We start from the raw sequence: 23,982 nt of genomic DNA on the forward strand, positions 1-23,982 counted from the left end.
TTCCCATCATTAATTACCCACCAGCTACTTCAGAGGGCAGTTACGAATCAATTACATTGATTTAGGTCTGGGGTCACGTGGGATAAAGTTGGCAGATCTCAGTGAACCAGATGTTCGTTTTTAATGATAACTGGCAATAATTTCATGGTTACTGTTACTGAGGGTAGCTTTTATTTCAGACTTATTTGTGAATTGAATTTAAATTCCACCAGCTGTCATGGTGGGATTTGAAACATGGGCCCAGATCATTAGCTCAGTGACAATATTACAATCCAACCACCTTGGCACAAATACCAATAGTGGTGGTATTTGCCCACTGAGAGTTTCAGTTGGTGGGGGAGGAAAGCCAACCACAAGGCTTCCAGCTATAGGCAATCAGGGCAGTGGTGGGAAGATTTTGGAATCCATTCCCATCACCCTTTCTCCTGATTAAATGGTTCCCATACCAACACTTCACGTCATGACAAGGGCATCAAATTCCACTCACAACTTGAAAATGACAAATGATGAAATGTAGGTTCCAGATGCAGATGAGCTAAGTGAAGGATGGAGGGGAGCTAAATTACAGAAGCACAAGGTAACCCTTAATGACAGCAACAGCACTGGTTAGAAATGCAGTGTAGAATCGAACAAAAAGCTGGAGCTGAACATTGTTAAGGCAGAGGTAGATAGATTCTTGTTTGGCAAGGAAATTAAAGGTTATGGGAGAAGCTGAGAATTCGTGAATTCAAAGCACTGACAGATCCACCATAATCTTATTGAATAGTGGTAGTTTGAGGGGCAGAATGGCCTATTTCTCTTCCTAATTCATATGCTCAGATGTTATGAACATCTGGTGACAGTGACCAGGCTGTAGGACGGAATGGGTGGAAAGGAAATTAACAGCTTATCCATGACTACAGAATGTGGCAGGCAAAGGCAGTGGAAATATCAAATTTTGTGGGATGGAGTAAGAATTGACTGTCAATAGATTGTATTTAATTAAGAGGGTGGAGTGTGGAGCCAAGGATGGATGATTTGATGAGTGTCAAAGTTCTGTCTGTTCTGAGGTTAGGTGATCAAAGGAAATGATGAGACTGATCCTCCATGATGATAATTACAGAGAATATCTTTTACGACATGTCGTGAAGGAGAGGCTTATTTGACTTGAAATGTTAACTGTGCTTTCACAGTTTCACAGATTCTGCTAGATTTGCAGAAGGTTTCCAGTTTACTTCAGATTTCTGTAACTTTTGTCCCATTTTTTGGATGGTTTTGGTGTTGTTGTAGGTTTTCGCCCCTAATTAGAGAGCATGAGCAATGTTGACTGTGGCAAGGTTTGTGGCAGAATTATCCAAAGTCAGGCAAAACCTGCTGCACTTTTATGCATCTGCAGAGCAGTGAAGCATGTTTCTTACTGAGCGGCGATGAATTGCAACTCAGCTCATTCATATGCAACTTTAACAAGCTAGACGTCAAGAATTTTCAATATGGAAGTCAGAGTGGGTACCTGGCAACTTCAAAGCAGCAGCTGCTCATGATCCTCATGGCACCTTTTCAATCCACTTACGCAATGCTTAGGAAGCACCCACCTGCATTGCAAAGTACACCAGCAACACAATCTGAAAGGCTGCAGCAGAAACATTTTGCAAGTAGGGATAGGGATCCAATTCACAGACTGAACCAGGCTACATCTTTAGGGCTGAGAGATAATAGGAACTGCTGATACTGGAGAACCTGAGATAACAAGGTGTAGAGCTGGATGGACACAGCAGGCCAAGCAGCATCAGAGGAGCAGGAAGGCTGACGTTTCGGGTCTGGACCCTTCTTCAGAAATGGGGGAGGGGAAGGGGATTCTGAAATAAATAGAGAGGGGCGGAGGCGGATTGAAGATGGATAAAGGAGCAGATAGGTGGGGAGGAGACAGACAGGTCAAAGAGGTGAGAATGGAGCCACTAAAGGTGAGTGTAGGTGGAGAGTTGGGTGGGGTTTGATCAGTCAAGGGAAGACAGACAGGTCAAGGAGGCAGAGATGAGGCTGGTAGGTAGTAGGTGGAGGTGGTGGCTGAGGTGGGAGGAGTGGATCGGTGGGAGAAAGGACAGACCGGTTAGGGAGAGGGGGGAAAAATCTGGGCTGGTTTTGGTATACGGTTGGGGGCAGGGAGACTTTGAAGCTCATGAAGTCCACATTGATACCATTGCGCTACAGGGTACCCAAGCGAAATATGAGGTGCTGTTCCTCCAGCCTTCGGGTGGCATCATTGTGGCACTGGACGAGGTCCAGGATGGACATGTCATCCAAGAAGTGGGAGGGGGCGTTGAAGCGGTCCGTGACTGGGAGGTGCAGTCATTTGTCATGAATCGAGCATTGGTGTTCCGCAGAGCAGTCCCCAAGGACAAGGGAGTCACAGAGAGAATGGTCCCTCCAGAAGGCAGGTAAGGGGGGGGGAGGGAAAATTTTCCTAGGTAGTGGGGTCAGATTGCAGGTGGTGGAAGTGTTAGAGGATGATGCATTGGATCCGGAGGGTGGTGGGGTGGTATGTGAGGATGAGAGAGATTCTGTTTTTGTTGTCATTGCGGGGAAGGGGTGTGAGGGATGAGTTGCGAGAAATGCAAGAGATGCGGCCGAAGGCGTTTTCGACCACTGTGGAAGGGAAGTTGCGGTCCTTGATTGCTTTTCCTTTTAGCACTCGTTCATTTAGTGTCCATCTGCATGCTCACAGCATCCATGCCTTACCATACATGCTGGTTCTTCAGCTAAAGCCAGAGGCAATCAGTACTGCTGCACTGAGGTGCTGTTTAACACAGACACACAGTCAGGCTGCTTTCCATGCTTGTCAATAGTGATCTGTCTTACAGAGGAGCTTTTTGATATACAGCACACTGAGATATCAATTACACAGCACGTGCCAGCTGCCAGTGTGTCAAACAGACAGAACATTTATTCAACCAAATAGACATGTCGGAAAGTAGATCAGGGCCACAAAAAGTGGTGAGGAAGTCAAGACTGAGGGGTAAGTTGAGATATGTTTAAAGGTGAGAACAGGGATAGTGAAAGGGAAACTCAAGGTGTGTGGAGAGTGGTGGAACAGTATTGGAGGGCATGTTAGACTGAAGAAATGGATTTATTGGCAGTGAGCATGATTGTGAGTCAATAATATGGTGGATATAGTCAGGATCAGTTGGATGGGTGGAAGCATGTGATCCATGTCTGCTGAACACTAGGACATTGTAGAAGCATGAGTACATGATGAATACATTCATATGGTGGGCATCATTAGGATGTTATGTTAATGTTCAGGAAGCAGAAGGACAGTTAGAGTCAAAGTTCAGTGCATTGAGTCTCCACATGGGAAGCATGGGCTGTTGGGATCAAGCAAGGTGGAAGAGACATGGAGGTTCTGAAGGTATAGCAGTTGATGGAGTGAAGCCCGATGCTGGTTGTGTCCACTATGAGCTGCATTCCCTACCATCACTTGGCTAACCGTAACTGGAAAATCAGTGGATCAATATCTAGGGTGGTTGGACTCAGTGTCAGTTTGATGGTTGAAAGCAAGTAATCCATATCTGCTAGATACTAGAACAACATAGAGCCATGAAAACATGAAGCATGCATTTGCAAACTCCAGTTGCATTTAATTTCCATTCATTTCTTTATCTATATACAACAGACATGGAATGAGCATGCTTAGTGATCAAATGCTGGCCAAAGATAAATTGCATTATCCCATTGGTGTTTGCAAATCTAGCATTGTGATGCAGAAATTAGTTAAAATGACTTAAGAAAAGGTGTGTGCTGGCTAAAGCATCCCATTGCTTATGAACCTCCCCAGGGTGCTAATGGCACAAGAGAAACATTGTTCATCTTCTATGTATTACAATAAGGGTTGCATTGAAAAGTTGAATAATGATATTGATCCAAGATGGGAAAGGGGCCAAAGTGGAACAGGCTCTCGCTTTTGGTGTAATGTATTGGTTATCAGCCAAAATTGAGCGCATGCTGTGACCAGGGCAGTGTTGAAACTGAACGTAAGGTTCCTGAAGATGCAGTTCTGCCACTTAGACCAATCTAGAGGGGAGTCACATCCTCACATGCTGTACATTGCATAATTGGAGGCGACATGATAGATGCTGAGGATCTGGGGGAATAAGAGCAGTCTTTCAGGGAGGAGGATGAGGGAAAAAAGGGGCACTCCTTTTGCACTTATGCATGACATCGCTTAGCAGATGACAACAGGATTCAGCAGAACATCATAAACTGTGGAACAGTCATTGGTCATGATGCCAGCATATGTTTTACATTATGAGGTGAACAGCAGCTTTTATTGATTTTTGCCTGTGTTTGCTTTTAGTTTTTGGGAATAAAACACCTGTTTAGAATTGCCTGATTGCTTGCCTACATGTGATGCTCCCCCACTAGACAATGACGAGATGGCAGGTTGAAAACAGGGTAGTTAGTGCCCATGTAGAGAGGGCGTTAAATGGATGTAACTAAGGGCAGGCAAGCTATCTGCTATGGTGGTTAAACAGTAACTAAATTGAGAAAAGAGGACTGTATGTTTGAGGGACTGTCAGTCATGTGCCTTGAGTAGTGTGGCCTTTTAAATATGACGCAGCCACAAGGGATGCCAGTCTTTGGTGGAACTTTGCTGAGTGGAGATTGTTCCTGGAACGGCATGTGGTAAGTTAGGGAAAGAATCAGGAGAATGAGATGCCATTGGGAGGGGTAGGTAATTAACAAGGGGAGTTCGGTAAGATACAGCATGTATTCTCTCTAGTCCTTGCGGCAAGAAACTTTCCAAAAAACCTCAACACAACTGGCACTTGACCAAAAAAAATGTGAAATTCAGCCCACTTTCTCCAACTAATATACTTAATTTCCAATCAGGACCCAGCTGTAGTCCTGCTTAATTTGCAAGTATGCTTTCATTTTTTACTCCAATGATTCAAATTGTGTCTCATATCATGTTTCACAGCTGATATTTCTGCTTGAACTTTAATCCATAATTAATCAGGAGGGAATAGCAGTGCTGTCCAACATGTCTGCTTCTGATCCTGGCTGACATTTGTGGTCAGATTATTTAATATATTGCCAATGGGTTCCTGCTGTGACTTCTGTATCCAGAAGGGAGATTGCCCTCACATTTTATGGACACTGGTTTCAAGGATTATTCCCAAACTTTTTACTTTATTTAAAAATATTATCATTGTAATTGATTGCCGAGGCTTTAAATATCAAATACCTCATGTGATCATAACATTCTTGAACCCTGAGTTGAATCCCTTCCTGTAACTCCTAACAGAGGATAATTTCATACATTTCATAATGGAAAAAAGATAAGTTTGTGTTAACTTTGTTGCAAATAATTTTTAATGAATATTAAAATGACTTAACGTGACCTTGATTTTATAATAATGTCAGCAGTATTCTGCGAAGCTTACACAGTACTGGCCAAAATAATGCTTGTGAGTTTTTCCTTTTTCAGCTGAAGGAGATTATTTGAAGAATAATTTAAGGTGGTAGCACCATTTACTCTGGGATTGAATGTTCAATTTCTACTTCAGACAGATGAGCATCTAATTTCAAAGCAGTATTGAGGGAGTGCTACATTGCTGGAAGAGATGTTAAATCCAAAACCCATTTGCTGTTTCAAGTGGATAGAAATGAATGTCAAGAAATAGATTATCTGTCAATTTGTCATTGCTGTTTTGGGAACTTTTCTGCGTCAAAATTATTGCTACATTTTCTCACTTTAAAACAGGGACTACACTTAAAAGGTATTTCATTCACTGTAAGATGTTTTCAGTTGTTGAGGCAGTGAAGGGCTCTGTATGAATGCAAGCTCTTTTCTCATAAATACAGAAATGTGGAAACGTGAATGAGGAAAATATAGGTTAATGAAATAAACAGACAGGAAGTTATATATATCAGGTACTTTTCATTTCAAGTATCTGGGATTTTATCCCAGGGCTTTATTTTCACACTGTGGGAATTAGTATTCATTTTCAAATAAACATCTTAAATTACAAATATATCAATTTCAGAATACCTTTAAACATGTAGAATTCGCAGATTTGTTGTTCACAGTATAGATAATTAATCTTAAACTGAACAGTTAATCATCATCATCGTTATCATTGTCATCGTCATCATCATTATCATCATCGTCATCGTCATCATCACTGTCATCATCATTATCATTGTCATCATCATCGTTATTGTCGTCGTCGTCGTCGTCGTCATCATCATCATCATCATCATCGTCTTCTGTATTGACTTTTCCTGAGAGAACATCATGGAGCCATTCTTCTAGTTCATCAGTTGATGGTAGATCATCATCATCTTTTATATCCATCCAGACGCTGTCAGCCTGTAAGATATTAGATGTGAAAATCAGTGCTAAAGCACAATCAATTATACATCAATCAGGAAAATTGTTAACCTCAGGAATATGCATATAAATACAAATATTGTCTTATATGTACGTGAAAATGCTACATGAAATCCTACAATCATACCTACATTGATTATGACTGGAAATGAAATAAATCCATCAGGAAATCTCATTAGCAGAAAATAGAATAATCTTCAAATAAATCAGAAAAAGTTATTCATCAGAAAGAGATCGGTTCCAATTAGGAAAACAGAATTCTAAAATTTACAGGAAATATTGAGGCTTTGGGCCAGATTTTCCAGAGAGTGGCAATTCCACACAGATTAGCCCTCCAGTTAATTTTTTTTACAAAAGAAGAGAGCTCTGTAGTTCAGAGAGGAGATTCTGCACAGGGTTCTTAATTCCATTCTGGCAGTCCTTTTGTAATGCAGAACTATAAGAGGAAGGCAAACCATGTCACCTTTCACAGCAGTCAGACACTGTAATTTGAAATTTAAAAGCCTTGGCAGACACTTTGACAAATGTTATGGCGCTAAGAGGGCTGGATGCCAGATTGGTGGTGAATACGGTGCCTGGCAAGTGCAGTGCTAAGGGGGTTGGTGCCAAGAAAGTAAGGTGTCTGCTAGGCACGGGTAGGGTACTGGGTGATAGGATGCCAGACGGAGTGCAGGGAAGGTGTCAGGGTGCCTGGTGATAAAGGGGCTAATAAATATTCAGGATAGGTCAGGTTGGGCTGGTCCCATGGGGCATGGAGAGGGTAGGTGTTATGTCTGGGTGTGAGTGGTCTGAGGGTTGTAGATGGTGTAAGTATGGAATCAGTTTAATATTTACTTAGGGATTAGCCTGTGTATTTAATAATATATACTTTCCCAATTAAATATTTCACTTAATTTCATCTGAACCATCCAAATTCTCCAATTTTAATGGAAACTTTTGTACGGTTCCAAATGTAGTGGAATTGTCCAGTGGAAGGTTTAATTTCTTGGACGATTCCTTCACAGAGTACTCCAATGGCATTCTACAGAGTTCCCATCCTCAACTCCATCTACGTCCATATAACAACTGACTGGCCTACAGTAAATGTGCCCCCATGTTCTATTGATGTATTAGGTGCAAGTCCTTTTCTGACCTGCAGGGCACTGGCTGGAGCTTTTGATGATGTAACTATATGGTGTGGTTGTCTATCCGACAACAACTCAATGGATTTCACTACTGGTACCCAATTGTTTTGCTTCCTTTCACTGCATTGGACTTTTACGCAGGGATTAGAAAAGTGGGGATTATTCGAGAGCACGTTCACCTGAAGAGAAATTAGGTTTTTTTCAGTTATTCATGGAACATGGATTTTGCTGGCAAGACCAACATTTATTGCTATCCCTAAGTGCTCTTGTGAAGGTGGTCAAATAGCACCTTTTTAAGGCATTTAATCCATGGGGTGAAAGTACTCCCACATGACAGTTAGATAAGGTGGCCCAGTAATTTGATGAGGCAATGCTAAAGGAATTGCAATATAATTCCACATCAAGACTCCATGCGACTAGAAGGGGACTTGGAAGTGGTGATATTCCCTTTTGCTTTTGCTCTTGTTCCTTTGGCCAGTGGAGATATGCATTTGGGAAATGGTTTTGTGAACTGCAGTGAGTAAAGAGATATACATTACAGCTACATTGCAGCAATGTTGGAGACAAGAAATGTTTCTAAGATAATGGAGAGGTGCCAGTCAAGTGGCCTTCTTTGTCCTAACTGGGATTGAGATTTTTGAGTGCTATAGCAGCTGCACTCATCCAGCTAAGTGAAGTCTATCACATCACACTCCTGATTTGTGCTTTACACATGAAACAGCTTTGGGGAGTCAGGAGGTGAGCCAATCCCCACAGAATACCAAACTGTCATTGTAGAATTGATGTAGCTGATCCAGTTAAGTTTGTGGTCAATGTTGAGCCCTAAGTGCTAACGTGTGTTGATGATGGGGATTTGGCAATGGTATTGCCGATGAATATCATGGGAAAGTGGTTAGACTCTTTTAGAAGCAGTCATTGCCTGACACTTATGTGACATGATTTTTACTTGTCGTTTATCAGTCCAAAATGTAATCCTTGCCTTCTATGGACACAGACTGCTTCTTTACATGAGGAATTGTGAACAGAACTGAACAAAGTGAAAACATCAGCAAATATCTCCACTTTTGATTTTATGATGGACTGAAAGTCATTAATGAATCAGTTTAACATGGTTGATCCAAAGACACTGCCCTAAGGAATTCCTGCAGTATTGACATAGAGCAGATGTGATTAGGCTCCAACTGCCAAAACCATCTTCCTTTCTGTTAGGTATGTCTCAAGCTTGTGTAGAGGTCTTGTCTTTAACTCTGACTGACTTCAACTCTACCAGGGTTCCTTGATGCCACATTTGGTCAAATACTGCTTGTTATTAGTATAAGGCAGTCATTCTTACCTTACCCATGCAGATCACCTCTTCCATTCATGTTTGGACCAAGGCTGTCATAAGACCAGGTACTGAAAGGTCTTCGTGAAGCCCAACTTCAGCATCAGGTTTTTAGTGAATAAGAGAAGGATGATATAATAATAATGTCCATGGTCTCGTAATTTAGGATTCCTGGGCACAAGGGTTCACATCCCACTATGGCAGATGATGAATATTAAATGCCATTTTTACAAAAGATAGAATTAAGAACAGAGTCTAGCCCAAAAGTGAGCATTTAATTGCCATTAATTGTAAAAGAACACAATTGGTTCACTAAGATAACAAGGTGTAGAGCTGGATGAACACAGCAGGCCAAGCAGCAGCAGAGGAGCAGGAAAGCTGGCGTTTTGGGCCTAGACCCTTCTTCAGAAATTAATTATGAATTAATTTAAAAATTTGCCATTTGATAGCACTGTCAATGTCCCTCACATCATTTTTCTGATAATTGAGATAAGACAAATTGCTGTAATTAACCAGAATGGATTTGGCCTGATTCTTGTGGGCAAGTTTCCAGTTTGGTGGCTATGTGTCAGTGTATAGCTTTACTGGAAGTAAAGCTAGTTGTACAGCTAGTTACAAAGTTTTCAGCACGGCATCTAGGATGTTATTCTCTTCATTATATCCAGTGTACTTAAGTGCTTCTTCATATCACTTAAAATGAGGTGAATTGGCTGAAGACTGGTTTCTGTGCTGAAGACCTCAGGAGCAGGATCCACTGTTGATCATCAACGCTACACCCTGGCTGGTTGAAAATGCTTCAGCGTTATCTTTGCCCACAAATGCTAGTCTCAACCATCTATCCGCATGGAACCTCCTCTTTTCATTGTTTAATCATATATCATTATTCATGACCAGATAGCTCAGGATTTGATCTGTTGGTTGTAAGTGTAGTCTATAGAAAGCTACTCTGCAGGTTACTGGGCATGTGCTGTACCTTAATGTGGTTGCCACCAGGTACATCTGGTATAGTTCTTGACATGTTTTACAATGCTCCTCACTCATCAGGTAACGAATGAGTGAAGGAGTTTCTGGATCAAGAGATTACAGATTGTGGCGAGATACAATTTTGCTGCAGTGATTGACCCTCGGCACATCACGGGTACGCAGTTTTGAGATTTCTTCTAAATTGAACCCTTTTATCAAGATGGTAGTGCCACACAAAATGCGTTCAATGTAAAGATGATTTCACTTTCACAAGGCCGTGTAGTGGCCAATTCCACAAGTACTATTATGGTTAGGTGCAGCTGTGAAAAGAAAACTGCTAAGGATCGGGTCAAGAAGGCATCTCCCTTGTTGTGCTTCTCAGCACCTACCACAGGCCAAGACCAGGAGCTATTCCTTCAAGACCCAGCCAATCTGATTAGTCCCGATTCAGTATACATAATAGGCTGAATGGTCAATCTCCTTTTGAGCGATATTCTTCCAGTAGTAGCTTTAGGAAGTGATCAACAAATAAAAATGAATCCTGGTCTTTTTTTTGCATTCATCGTCAAAAGTCACCAATGCCTTTCCTCCAAAATATCTCCCACTACTAATACAGTGATTTTATAACGTGTTTAATTGGCTATAACATGATTGATGAATAGTGGACACTGTTGGGATAATGCAAACTTTCTGCTGTACAGGTATAGTCATTTCCCTATAATGTTATTTTCTATAGCACAAGGTCACTCAAGAACACAATTATTGCATTATACAAGAAATACCTGCAGCTGTACTTTCATTTAAAACACATAACTTGCATTCATCTAAAGGTTTAAGTATGTACACACATTTTCTTGCAAATCTATATGTTGCACAGTATCTAATCCCAGCAGTTCACACACAAGTTTACGTGAATAGTGAAATTGAAAAACACTATCACTCTCTTACATAAAGTTGTAAAGAAATAGATGTTGAGTAAGTATGTTGTGATATCCATCTACAGTCACAAATGGTATACAAAATCACAATTAAAACAGAACATGCACTCTGACAGTATTGTAGATCATGGTAAAATATATTCACATGGAGAAGAATATAAGAACACCAGACCAATGACTGGATTTTGTTGATACTACTTACATCAGTGACATTAACTATTCCAATCTGAGGCTTGTGAAGGTCAATCTTGAAAGTTTTTTCCCAGTAAGTAAACAGCTGAAATAGACACAAAAGGAATGTAAGATTAAATTACTGCAATATAATTCCTACCTACTTGTTACTTTGTAATATGTGCACTCACCAGTGGGAAGTCATCTGGGTCAATCCACACAATGCTTAGATCTGGATTATTAGTGTTTTCTTTTGCTACCTCTTTTAAAATTGACAAAAATTCATAACCATCTGTAGAGAAATAGAAATTCCTTAGTTACCTCCATGCATGGGACCCAGATGAACAAATATTCCAGAGATATCAATGCACTTCTAGCCACCTATGAAATACATTTTTGGTGGATTCAGCATCAACTTTGTGGGATAGATACTATACCTTGAAATAACACCACTAATATTAGTGAATAGACATTTAATACATTTACATGGTCTTCTGCAATTTGAATCCCAAAGTACATGAATGAGCACTCAAAATGTCATACCATTCAAGGCTAATGGCCAAGTGTGAAATGGAGGATTAGTCAGACTTGATGGGCTGAAGGTCTTCTTCTATGCTGCATGACTCTAACACAGGAACAGCAGAAATCTATCCAATCTCTTGAGCCCGTTCAGTCATTCAATTTAATCAAGGCTGATCTATTTAGCCGCATTTCATCTATACTCCTTGATACTCTTCTCCAATAAATATCTGATATTTTTTGTCTTAAAAGTTTCAAATTCCACAAAATTCACTTGAAGTAGATGCTTTTCAATGCCATTATTAAGTACATTATCAATATTATTCCATTGCTGAATATATTCAAGGCTACAACAAAAATTTTTATAGGATGATTATGCTAAGCCTGCTATCTACATTCTGTTGTTACAGACAGCAATTTCTAGTCTAATTTGAATAAAAGCTCCAGATTTGCTAGAGAAACACAGGTATATCTGGGTGAAAAGCTTGCAATGCTTAAACGAAAGGGATCTGCTGCAGTGTAGGGAATACTTGGCAACATATCTCTCAGTTATACCTTTTCTCATCTCATGTTAGTATTATTTGTGCAATTTAAGCTTCCCCCTTTTTTGTTAAAGCACTTACTTGTCAGTTCACATCTGCGAATGTGTTTTTCCTAATTTGTTTTTAAATGTTGTATATTTTTTGACAAAAGGTCTGTGGTCAACTTTCCTGTACTCTTTCACAGATGCTGTCTGACCCAATGAATGGTCCAGCACTTTTTCTCACGATTTCAGTCTTTCAGAATCAACATTTTTATTTTATGTCTACATTAGTGTCAGCTGTCCCACAAAAAAGTTTTAATAATAACTGAGTGTTTATTCAACAACATGGAGGACTTCCTTTGAAAAGTGAGGTTGGAAAATTGTAAGCTGATCCTTTGCAAAAATGTTTATATTTTCAAGTTTCAAATGTAAGGTAATTGCCATATAAAGTTTCACTCACGTTCCTCAATAATGAAACATAACTCAGAGATATGAACAGAAAAAGAAATCTTTCTACAAGAATTGGTCAGAGCAAAGCAACATTGCCAAAAAAAATACATAGCGATGCATATAAAAAATTAGAAAACGATATTCAATTGGCAAAATACAAGAAAAACAAACACTCAAGTATCACATTTCGCCATTAGTTTTCAGGAATCTCATAGATGGAGTTTATTTGCTTGTGAGAATGCTTGCCACAACATTTGCAGGGTGTGACCTCTGCCAGCCTCTGGAGCTCATCACTTTTCAGCTTTGGATTTCAAATATCTGCAGGCAGGGCAGGGCACAGCAGCTGAAGAATACATTCTATTTTTAAATTTACTGCGTAAAGGGAAATTAATTGATTGCCCTTCGTTCAAGAGGTGAGGTAATAAAATTTCCAAACTTCCCGCAAAGCTGTACGTCATTAACTCATTTGTGTTCCTTGTGTCTGGTGTTGCTATAGCACTGATGGCAGAAAATAGATGGGATTACATAATGTCATCATCAGTGCATCATCTGAATGTACATTCTCTCCTTGGCTTTCATGTCTGGCAGAAAATCCCACAAGTAGGATGATGCTGCAAGAAGACAGCTGAAGAGCCAGAAATCCTGCTTCCTGCCTAGCCTACATCTTCTCAAAATCACGTAAATGTGACGAATGATTTAAAAAGAATGGAATTATTTTTAAAATGTATCAACTATTGTTCTTTAAACAGATATCTTAAATTTGAACCTTGAAAATATAAACCCTTATAATTTTCCAACCTCACTGCTCAAAGGAAGTCCTCATGTTATTGAATAAACACTCAGTTGTTATTAAAACCTTTTTTCTTGTTGGACAGCTGCACTAATGTAGACATAAAATAAAAATGTTGATTCTGAAAGTCTGAAACTGCAAGAAAAAGTGCTGGATGATTCATTGAGTCAGACAGCATCAGTGAAAGAGTACAGGAAAGTTAACCAGCAGACCTTACGTCAAAAAAATCATCAGTTCTTTCAAATATACAACATTTAACAAGTTCAACTGTATTTAGATATTCACTTGGACTGAGGGAGTCTGTTCCCATGCTATATGACTCTATCGCTCTATGACTTGCATTGCCACAGCTTCCAGGGCTATGGGTCAAAATGGGAAACAGATTAGTGTTGTCACATCTTTGCTGACTGGTGTGGACACACAATGGGCCTCCTTTTGAGCTGTAAACAATTATGAGTCTCAGTCAGCATGGTAATGTCAAATAACCACAGTCAACATGACAAGTCATTGGACTTCAAAGTGATTCACTAGGCTGAATTTTACCATAAATTGGTTAAGGGTCAATCTTGGGCAGTTTCATGCAAGGTCTTACCACAAAAGCCTAACAAATTTCTCACATTATCTTCCCAACTCCATCTCTTTAGTAGTTATCCTCCATGACCTTAGGGCACCTTGCCTTTCACATTCTCTCACTTGCCACTGTAGAGTATCCCTGAATTCCTGGCACCAATGTCAGATTTACAAGGTAGTTGTAAGCTGGGTGAATTGCTGACAGTCTGGAGCTGCGCTGCACAGTTTGAGTCATCTGCCCTGGACATGTTAGATAAAAGAGAATCAGTGCCCTGCTTTGAGGAGAGGGACCAGAAGGCCCTGGTGAATGAGGTGGTGCACAGAAGGGCCATTCTCTTCCTGCAGGACCAACAAAGGAGACCACACCACCGGGCCTGGGCTTGCATGGTCCAAGGCTACCACTCAAGTCAGTGAAGTGTTGACAGTTTAGAGAAACACCTAGTAGTGCAGGAAGATTAATATTAAATAAATCTTAATCAAAAGAAGGTCAATGACTTTCTCTGCTCCTTGATGGTAAATGCCATGATCATCTATCTTCTACCTCACAGTTGCTCTGTCTTTGCTACTGTACCCACCTCCAACATACTTTATCATTCTTCTCCAACCCACTCTCATCCCCCAAACCCCATTGTTTCTTAATCCTGCAACCCCTCTGCATTGCCTACACACCCACACAGGTTTGTGAAGTTAAATTAATAGTTTAGATATGTGAGAAAAATAAGTGATATGCCAAATGGCTTTTTTCTGTGTTATAACAGGATCAGCTTTAATATAATTTACCAGGGTCTTCTTCTTCAGCAAAAGCAACAATCTGGATCCCATCCATATCATCCTCCTATGTAAAAGAATTACAAATTTGTTACTTTGTGAGGGATTTGTGAATGTTCCTGAATGTTAAAAGAAAGAACTTGCATATACATAGTTGCTTTTATATCTTTAGTACATCTCAAAATGACTTACATGCAACATATTTTTCTAAAGTGGAGTCTTTGTTGCTAGATTGATAACTGCAACACCAATTTGCATACAAGATCCCATAAACAACACAGAGATAAATGACTAGTTAATCTGCTTTTGTGGAGGAATAAGTTTTCACTTTGCTTTTTGCATTGTGTAGTATGGTGGGATCTTTTGAATCAGCATAGGGAGTCAGGACTTTATGTTAAATTTCAGATACAAGATGGTAATTGCAAAAAGGCAGTACTCCCTCAATACTGAAATGGTGTCAGCAAGGATTAAACACCCAAGTTATACAGAATGGCATGAACACTTCTAACATGATTTAGAGACAACTATGCCACTACTGATCCATGTTAAAATTATATTTTCTGATACCTTTGAGTACATGTTGAGCCTGAATCTTTCCAAGAAAGGGACCACACTCTTGAGTATCTAGTTCTTCTAATCTGTGGCTTCTAATGTGTTCAGCCTAGTCACCCTCCTCCTTTGCTGTCTTACGTATTAATGACACCTCTTTATTTACCACCTTTCTCATTGAGAAAATAAGCAAAATTTATTTAAATTTAACAGTTTCTCATCCCTGCTAATTACACGAAATGTGATTTCAGGTTTGTCTTACCCAGGTCTCAAACACATCCTCTGGACGCAGTTTCCTGAGGGTTGATCTAAAAACAGAACAAAAAGCAGCTTTAGACAACAAGGTGTGAAGCTGGATGAATACAGCAGGCCAAGAAGCATCAGAGGAGTAGGAAAGCTTGACGTTTTGGGTTGGGACCCTTCTTCAGAAATACAGCCTTAACTTAGTTACTACGTTCCACTGTTAAAGATTTTCCAACCTGCCCCTCTTTGCTTGTATTCGTAAAAGACTGACCTTACTGTGGATCATATCTTGTACATTGTTTTGATACTGATTTGATGACTTTTTTTTTCGAAAAATCAGAAATTGACCCTTATGCCCACCCAGAACCTTGCAATAATGGCCTAGCCTGGAAGAGATGGAATAGATGACCATCTGCATGATATTTCCTTGGAGTGCCAGTGCTCCTGTCACTTAAACAGATTTGAAGCTCACACAGATAATGACAACAGCAAATGTGCATGCTCATTTAATCCAGATTATTTACAAACATATGAAATTTGAGGAGAAGTTGGCTATTCAACTCCTCAAGTTTGTCTGCCATTCCATAAGATGCTGGCTGAGCCTGATAACCTACACCTGATAATCTTTGATTCACTGCCTAACAAAAATCTATCTACCTCTTCCTTAAAAATATTTTATGACCCCGCTTCCTCCCTCTCCAGAGGCAGAAATTTAATAAGTCACGTAATGCTCTGAGACAAAAAGTTCTCCTCATGCCAGCACTGAAAGGTGACTTGACTTTTAGAACAGTGACTCCTAGTTCACAAGACGATACATCCTTCTCGCGTTCACTTTAGAGTCTTATCCACTTGAATTGAATCACCTCTCACTCCTTTTAAACTCTCGTGGAAGCAAGGCCAATCTATATAACCTATCCTCATAAGACAACCCACATATTCCAGATATCCTAGGTAATGAAATCAAATCATAACAGCTATCGTTACATACCTTTTATGTTCTTGAATAAATTCTACGATTTCTTCTTCTGAGTGTGGTTTATCAGGAATAGTGACCGAATCATCCATGAAAGGCTCATAAAAATCCACCTCATTCATCTTCAGTGAGAGTTTCTTTGCGACCTGCCCAGGGAATGAATCAATGAAGAAAACGTTGAACATAGAATGATAAACTTAAACAGACGCCACATAATACTGTAAAGGGAATTCTGCCACAATTAGCACATCAATCCAAATGATAAAAAAGGGCTTGTAATTTAAAAACAACACCAAATAAAACAAGTTTACATGTTTAAGTAGAGACTAGAATTTCTGACAGAGCTATATGATGCAAATTAAGCACATTGAGAAAGCAATCATAATTATTTGGTTTTCACTTATAACCAAGCTGCATTTCTGTTTTAAATGTTTCCCTTTGGAAGTGCACAACTTTATTAAATTAATTAACATTCATAATGAAATGCTGAATGGATAGACTTTATTTCTCAACATCATTACTACAGGCAGTACCCAGGTTGCAAAAGGGTTGTGTTCTGGAGTCCTTTCCCAAATCAATTTTCACACAAATCAAAGTACAATGTAGGACAATGGAAAGCAGGCATTTCTAAGTACAGGAAACGGTCATTCCTAAATTGGGCCCCACTGCAGTTGCTTGCATCACTGCATTGGAGGGCCCATACCCTTCATGGAAGTTAGTTTTAAAAATTCGAGAAAACATCACATAGCAGATCCAGCAGAATTCTAATAAAGAAGTTAAATACTGTAGATGCCAGAAATCTGACATTATCAAACCTACAGAGGTTTAAGTCTGAACCCTGTGTTGCTCATTTTTGCTTTTGGACCGCAACAGTTCATTATTCTGCTATTCACACTTCTCTGGCCCCACCTTTTGTCTCTTGTCTCTTTATCACTTCCTTAGGCTATTCCCATCAATTTGTAATTGTCATACAAGGTTTCCCATCCTCTGCTCTAACAAACACCTAATTATTTTTGCATTGTTTTGATCTTCCCACTTCTTCTCCTTAAAAATGATTGCATTTCCAATTTAAAGGTCATGACCCGAAATATTAATTTTGTTTTTCTCTCCACCAGTATTGGCAGTTGAATGTTTTCCCAATTTTCACAAATCGACATGGTTTTACTAAAGAAAATTTGCGTTTGGCAAATCTATTGGAATGGTCTGAGGATATAGGGAAGATAAAGGGAAAACCTGTAATAAATGCAACAAAATAAAACATTTTGATGAAGTGCCAAAGAATAGGCAAGGTAAGAGATCATAGATTTGATTTAATATGTGAGCGCAGTTGGAGGATTAGATAACAGACAGGAGACATAAATGGGGCATTTTTAAAATGGCAAGAATGGTGACATATCACATGGATTAGTGCTGGGGCCTTTGCTATTTCCAATCTGTGTTCATGACTTAAATGAAGAGACAGAGACTACTGTGTTTAAATTTGCTGATGATATAGAACTTGTGCGAAGTGAAACTATGAGGAGGACACAGAAAAGCTACAAAGAGACAGAAAGAAGTGAACTGAGTATAAACAAGATGGCAGATGGATTGTAATAAAGGGACCTGTGAATTATTTCTTTTGGTCATTCAGCTGGAAAGGCAGAATATTTGTAAGTGTGAAACTTGTAAGTAAACATAAAATACTGCAGATGGCAGAAATACAAAATAAAAACAGCAATTGTCAGAGAAACTCAGTAGGTCTGGCAGCATTTATCTAGTTCTGAAGAATCATAACAAACTTGAAATGTTAACTCTGCTTTTATTTTCACAGATGCTGCCAGGCCTGCTGAGTTTCTCCAGCATCTTCTGTTTTTATTTGAAACTTTTAGGTGTTGTTCAAAGATTGGCGTGCTTGTAAAAGATTGCAGAAAGTTGGCAATCAGGTACAGTAAGAAAATAGGAAGCTAAATGGTACCTTAGTCTTTGTTACAAGGGAAACAAACAACGGATATAAAGAAAGTTTGTTAAATTTGAGTGGGTTTGGTGATACCACATCTGGAGGACTGTGCATAGCTTCCATCTCCAGATTTAAGAAAATACATTTTTTTTAGGATCCTATAAGGAAGGCCAATTGATTTTCCTCTTTTTAACGCCCTCTCCATTGCTATCACATTCTAAGTGTACTTGAGCATAGTATGCTAGAAAACAGCAAATGATCAAGGTTTTCTTCAGTAAAGAGGAATTCCCTAAGAAAATATAATAACCCATGTCATCAAACATAATAAGGGTAATAAGTATAAAACAGTGAGTAACTGGTTCAGGCATGGAGAAAAATGCATTCAGAAGTCCTAGAGTCCTTGAGCTGTTATAACCTGAGGCCACTGTTATTTGCTATCTGTTATTCTCATGAAGTTTGAAGTTTGTAGGTATCTTTAAGGTCTTAATGAAGGCTGTTTCCCCAGATAGTTTTTAGACCGGGTACTGTTTCCTGAGATGATGAGAGAACTGCCAGTAAGACAGCGGGAGAGGGATACAGCCTTCCACCTCTTGCTACAAATCCATGTTTCTTTCTCTCTGCTATTCCACACAAAAGCACCTGTTCAAATGATATTTCAATGTGTATTATTGAGTCTGGCTCAATTTACTTTCCAAGCGGGCTAACTGGTAGGCGAGACTTTCATTTCTCAACACATGAAAATTATCTTTAAAATGTGAATTAAAACATGAAATGCAAATTTCTTGGCATTGACTCAATTGCCTGCATTGAGTTTCAATAAAATCGTAATTTCAGTTCCAATGGATTAATTAACTGTACAAGATGCTGGTGAGATCACAACTGGAATATTGTGATCAGTTTTGGTCCCTTCATTCAAGGTAAGTTTTGATTTCATTGGAGGCACTTCAGAGAAGGTACATTACAATGTTCCCCGGAAGACAGGAATTGTCTTATGAGCAAAGGTTAGACAGGTTGGGACTATACTCATTGAAATTTGGAAGCGTGCGAAGTTATCTCAATGAAACATATAAGATTCTGATGGAGAGAGATAGTAGGAAGAAGTTTCTGAAGAAGGGTCTAACCCCGAAACGTCAGCCTTCCTGCTCCTCTGATGCTGCTTGGCCTGCTCTGTTCATCCAGCTCTACACCTTGTTATCTCAGATTCTGATGGAGCTTGACTGGTAAAATGTTGACAGGATAAGTCCCATCATGGTATAATCTTAGAACAAAGAGGTGCCAACTAAAGACTGAGATAATAACAAATTTCTTCTCTTAGAGCGCTGTGAGTCTTTGGAACTCCTTGCCACAGAGAACTGTCAGGGGAGTGTCTTTGTTCATATTTAAGGCTAAGATAATAGATTCTTGATCAGCAAGGGAATCAAGGGTTACAGAGGAAGGGCAAGAAAATGGACATGAGGAATGCTGGATCAACGGTGATCCCACTGAATGGCGCCAAGTGGCTCACTGCTGTTCCCATTTCTTGTGGAATTGAGAACTTCTATTGTTGACAATGCAGTGAAGGTTCATTGAATTAGACCTTGGGAAGAGGGGACTGACTTGTGATGAGAAGGTGAGCAAAATGGACTGATATTCTATGGAATTTAGAAGAACGAGAGACAATCTCACCGAAATATACAATATGGGGTGGCTGGTGGAAGATTGATCAGGGAATCTAAAATGCATGGGGACAGTTTCATTACTCTGCTCCTAATTCAATTAGTGGCATTACTATTTCATCAGACTTAAGTTTGTATTTTATAACTGGATCTAATCAGGGTGATAAGTCAAAGTGTTGATCATTTATGACTGAGGTGAGGAGAAATTAATTCACTCAAGGCGTTGTGAATCTTTGAAGTGCTCTGTACCAGAGCTTATGAATGCCCCATTGTTGAGTACAATTAGGGCTGGAATGGATAGGTTCTAGATCTCTCAGGGAACCAAGGGATATGGGAAATAGACAGAAACGTGAACCCTGACCCCATGAAGTTCAGTGCCTTTTTTTTATAAAACCTTTAGGACAAGGCACCACATGAACTTTGGAGTCTTTTTCAAGTAGCTTTTATCATAAATAGGTTTTCCAGGTAGTCCTTATTTTCTGACAGAGAAACATGCGGGTTGACATTTACATTAAATAATAGAAATTGAGGTAGATATTAAGGGAGAGATTAAGAAAAAACTACAGAAACAGATAGTTAGAAATAGAGATTTAGTCAAACAAAATGATTGAATGAATGGAACAATAATATAAAGCCAAACAATATGACACAACATTGAACCTCCTGCAAATAGGGCATTGAAGTTGAGAAGGATTCATTGTTTTAATATTCAAAACAATTTAACTGTTACTAATTAGACGGGTGGTCCGAGGTGGAATGCTCTGAGAGTTGAGTGGATTTGTTGGGCCGAAGGGCCTGTTTCCACACTGTCAGGATGCTATTTTATGATACTTTAATTAGTGACAATGGGCTATATGTTAGACTGAAATTTACATTTTTAATTGGATCCAATCAGAGTAATGAGTTTAAAATTGCATGTTGTTCAATATTTAGCTACAAACTGTTTTGTCATTTGGCTTTGCTTTGCGCTGAAACAATGGTTGGCACAACAAACTGCGATGGCATGACAATGTTTTGTTAATTATTTCCTAAAAGCACACACTAAACCAAGCCATCCCGGCAGCCCATGGAGCAGTGAAATAATTAGAGGCAGAAGAATTAGGAATTTAAATACAGAAATAGGTCATTCAGCCTCTTGAGCCTGATCTGTCATTCAATCAATTTCTGGATCAATTTCTTAATTTCATCCACCCACCTTAACTCTATATCCCTTTATACCCTTGGCTAGCAAAAATCTCTAATTGTGTTATCATCCAAGTTTTCTTTGTGGGAGAGTGTCACGCTTCTACAAGCATTTCTTTAATCAATGTTTTGAAATATCTCTCCCAAGTGGTTCGATTCTGATTTTACCTCCTTGTTTATGACTCCCGAGCCAGCAGGAAACATTTGTCTCTATCTCTCATATCAACTGCTTTCAAAATCTGAAAAATCTCAATCAAATCACTCTCAATTATCTCTATTCAAGAAAATACAAGTCTCATTTCTGAATTGTGAAATCTCTTAGTGCCCTCGTAACATTCTGGTGAATCTGTGCCCTTCCAAGACTGGTATATCCTTATAAAGGTGCACAGGACACTCCATACTACTCCAGATGAAGTGCTGCCACAATTTTGAATGACCAGAAAAACCTTTTTCCAATTATTTTCTAATCCTCCTGTTATAAAGGTTAATATTTCAGCAGTCTTTTTGATTATTTAACCTTTTTAACCTGACTGCTACATTTTAATAATTGAATTCATAATCTTAAACCTCATTGGAACTCAACTGATCCTAGTTTTTCACCATTTAGAATGCAATAGATATGTCTTTTTTTGGTTCAAAAAGTGGCAAATTTGGCATTATGGCTAAAAAAAACTGGATGACTCAGCAGGTCTGTTAACATCTGCGGATCATTTCTTGGAACTTCTGAAGAATTACAGTGGACTTGAAACGTTTAACTCTGTTTCTCTCTCCCCAGATGCTGCAAGACCTTCTGAGCTTCTTCAATAGTTTCTTACAGCACTGCTGGCTGTTCTTCTGGATTGTAGATATAGCACTGACCCAGATGGTGACCTCAAGCCAAGCTGCCAAGTTCTGGTGGTGTGGCTTCTTCTGACAGTCCCCGGGACTGGTACTTTGCTCTTCTGAGACACCCTGTTCACCAGGACCTTCAGGGGACCATCAGGGAATTACAGCACCATCACCCTTTTCACTGCCGTCTTTAGGATGAATATCCTTCGACAAGCAGGGCATCTTTGGAATGCCAATGCTACCTGGGTGCACACCAGTTTTTTAAAGGTGGCAAAGGTGCCAGAGATACCGGTCTTTTGGTGGATATCCACTAAGTGACAAATTCTCTGGGAACAGCAGAGTGGTAGAATGGGGTTACAACTGGGAGAGATGGCTACTACATGGTAGGTAGTTAATGAGGCGAGTTTGGCAAGACATAGTGAGAGATCACACTAGACCTCATGGAGAGAAATCCCCATGAAATTCACTGCAACTGACACACAGCCATAAATAACAGAAGATTCAGCCCCATGAGTCATTTCCTTGACCTTCCAGTACATACACAGAACCTGCATATGTGCATGAAGTGTTGTGGCGCGAATAAAATAATATATTTATTTTATTCAACCTGTTCAGATATCTTATGGCATGCCTCTTCAGCAGATGAGACTTTAGCTTGAACCTCTGGGCAGAGATAGGGAAATTGCCATCGTGCCACAAGATGCTTGAAGTTTTAAAATTCACGAACTACCACAGTGCCATTTGAATCCACACGCATTGGTAATTAAGTGGATCTCATGATTACATGTCCAGTGACAGTGCCACTACACTAGCATCTTCCTTAATAAATTCAGTTTACCCCATTCTCTTCCTTTTATTGACAAAGCAATCTCCCAACTAGGTTGATAATTTGTTTTCAATTTCATGAGTCTTAATTCTAGCTTTATTTACTCACCCCTTTGTTAAAAGTTGCAAAGAACTTGATATAAGGGTGGAAGTGCTCTGCTGCATCTTCAAAAGCTTTGTAATCTGCATTAGAAAAAGAAGACAAAATAGAGAAAAGAAGAAACAAGGGGAAAAATGTAAATGCAATACTTAGTGTGTTTTGAAAAGGTGTGATTTCGTAAGAATATTATAGATCAGCTTCAAAGTTGCATGTTTGTGTTCTGAATCTCGCAACAGCAAAGGGTACATTTTGACAGAAGTGGTAAGATTCTGAATGGTGTTGACTAAGATGGATGTGAAAAGGATGTTTCCCCTCAAGGGTCAGTCCAGAACTTGGGGGCAATCTTTTAAAATTAAGTATTTCCCTTTGAGACAGAGGCAAATGGAAATGTTTTCTCTCAGAAGCTTGTGTTACTTTTATACCCTCTGCCTGAGAAGGTGGTGGAAAAGACAGAATAATTTTTAAGACAGAGGTAGATATAGTTGTTGGGTGACAAAATCAGAGGTTATCAGAGGAAACAACAGTATGAAATCATATGTTCTGATACTTTTGCAGAACATATCAGCCATGATATTATTGAAGATTTATTTGGAAAGGCAAGGACTGATTAGGGACAGTCAAAATGGCTTTGTGTATGGGAAATTGTGTCTCACCAACTTGATTGAGTTTTTTGAAGACATAACGATGAGGATTGATGAGGGCAGAGCTATGGACATGACCTACGTGGACTTCAGTGAGGCATTCAACAACATTCCTCATGATAGACTGGCTAAAGGTTAGATCACACAGAATACAGGGAGAACTAGTCATTTGGATACAGAACTGGCTCAAAAGTACGAGACTGATGGTGGCGCACGGTTGCTTTTCAGACTGGAGGCCTGTGACCCGTGATGTGCCACAAGGATCAAGGCTGGGTCCACTGCTTTTTGTCATTTCGATAGATGATTTGGAGATGAAAATAGGACGTATGGTTAGTAAGTTTGCAGATGACACCAAAATTAGAGATGTAGTGAACAGCAAAGAAGGTTACCCCAGAGTAGAGGTGGATCCTGATCAGATGGACCAATGGGTTGAGGAGTGGCAGTTAGAGTTTAATTTAGAAAAATGTGAGGTGCTGCATTTTGGAAAGGCAAATCAGGGCCGGGCTTTTACACTTAATGATGAGGTCCTGGGGAGTGTTG

General features: G+C 39.5%; 1 protein-coding gene across 3 annotated transcripts in view; it reads right to left on the minus strand.

The window, feature by feature from the left end:
* Positions 1-5,914: 5,914 nt before the first annotated feature.
* Positions 5,915-23,982, minus strand: part of LOC125456728 (calsequestrin-2) — a 37,412-nt gene continuing 19,344 nt past the window's right edge. For all 3 annotated transcript variants that reach the window (XM_048540094.2, XM_059650302.1, XM_048540093.2), the window contains 7 exons: positions 22,811-22,884; positions 16,291-16,421; positions 15,322-15,367; positions 14,523-14,577; positions 11,082-11,182; positions 10,922-10,996; positions 5,915-6,349 (listed from right to left, as the gene is read on the minus strand). In XM_048540094.2, coding sequence (XP_048396051.2) covers positions 6,095-6,349; positions 10,922-10,996; positions 11,082-11,182; positions 14,523-14,577; positions 15,322-15,367; positions 16,291-16,421; positions 22,811-22,884 — 737 coding nt within the window. In that variant the 3' untranslated portion in view covers positions 5,915-6,094. The remainder of the gene's footprint in view (positions 6,350-10,921; positions 10,997-11,081; positions 11,183-14,522; positions 14,578-15,321; positions 15,368-16,290; positions 16,422-22,810; positions 22,885-23,982) is intronic.

The sequence above is a fragment of the Stegostoma tigrinum genome, chromosome 12, assembly GCF_030684315.1.
Source record: "Stegostoma tigrinum isolate sSteTig4 chromosome 12, sSteTig4.hap1, whole genome shotgun sequence".
Classification (NCBI taxonomy): Eukaryota; Metazoa; Chordata; class Chondrichthyes; order Orectolobiformes; family Stegostomatidae; genus Stegostoma; species Stegostoma tigrinum.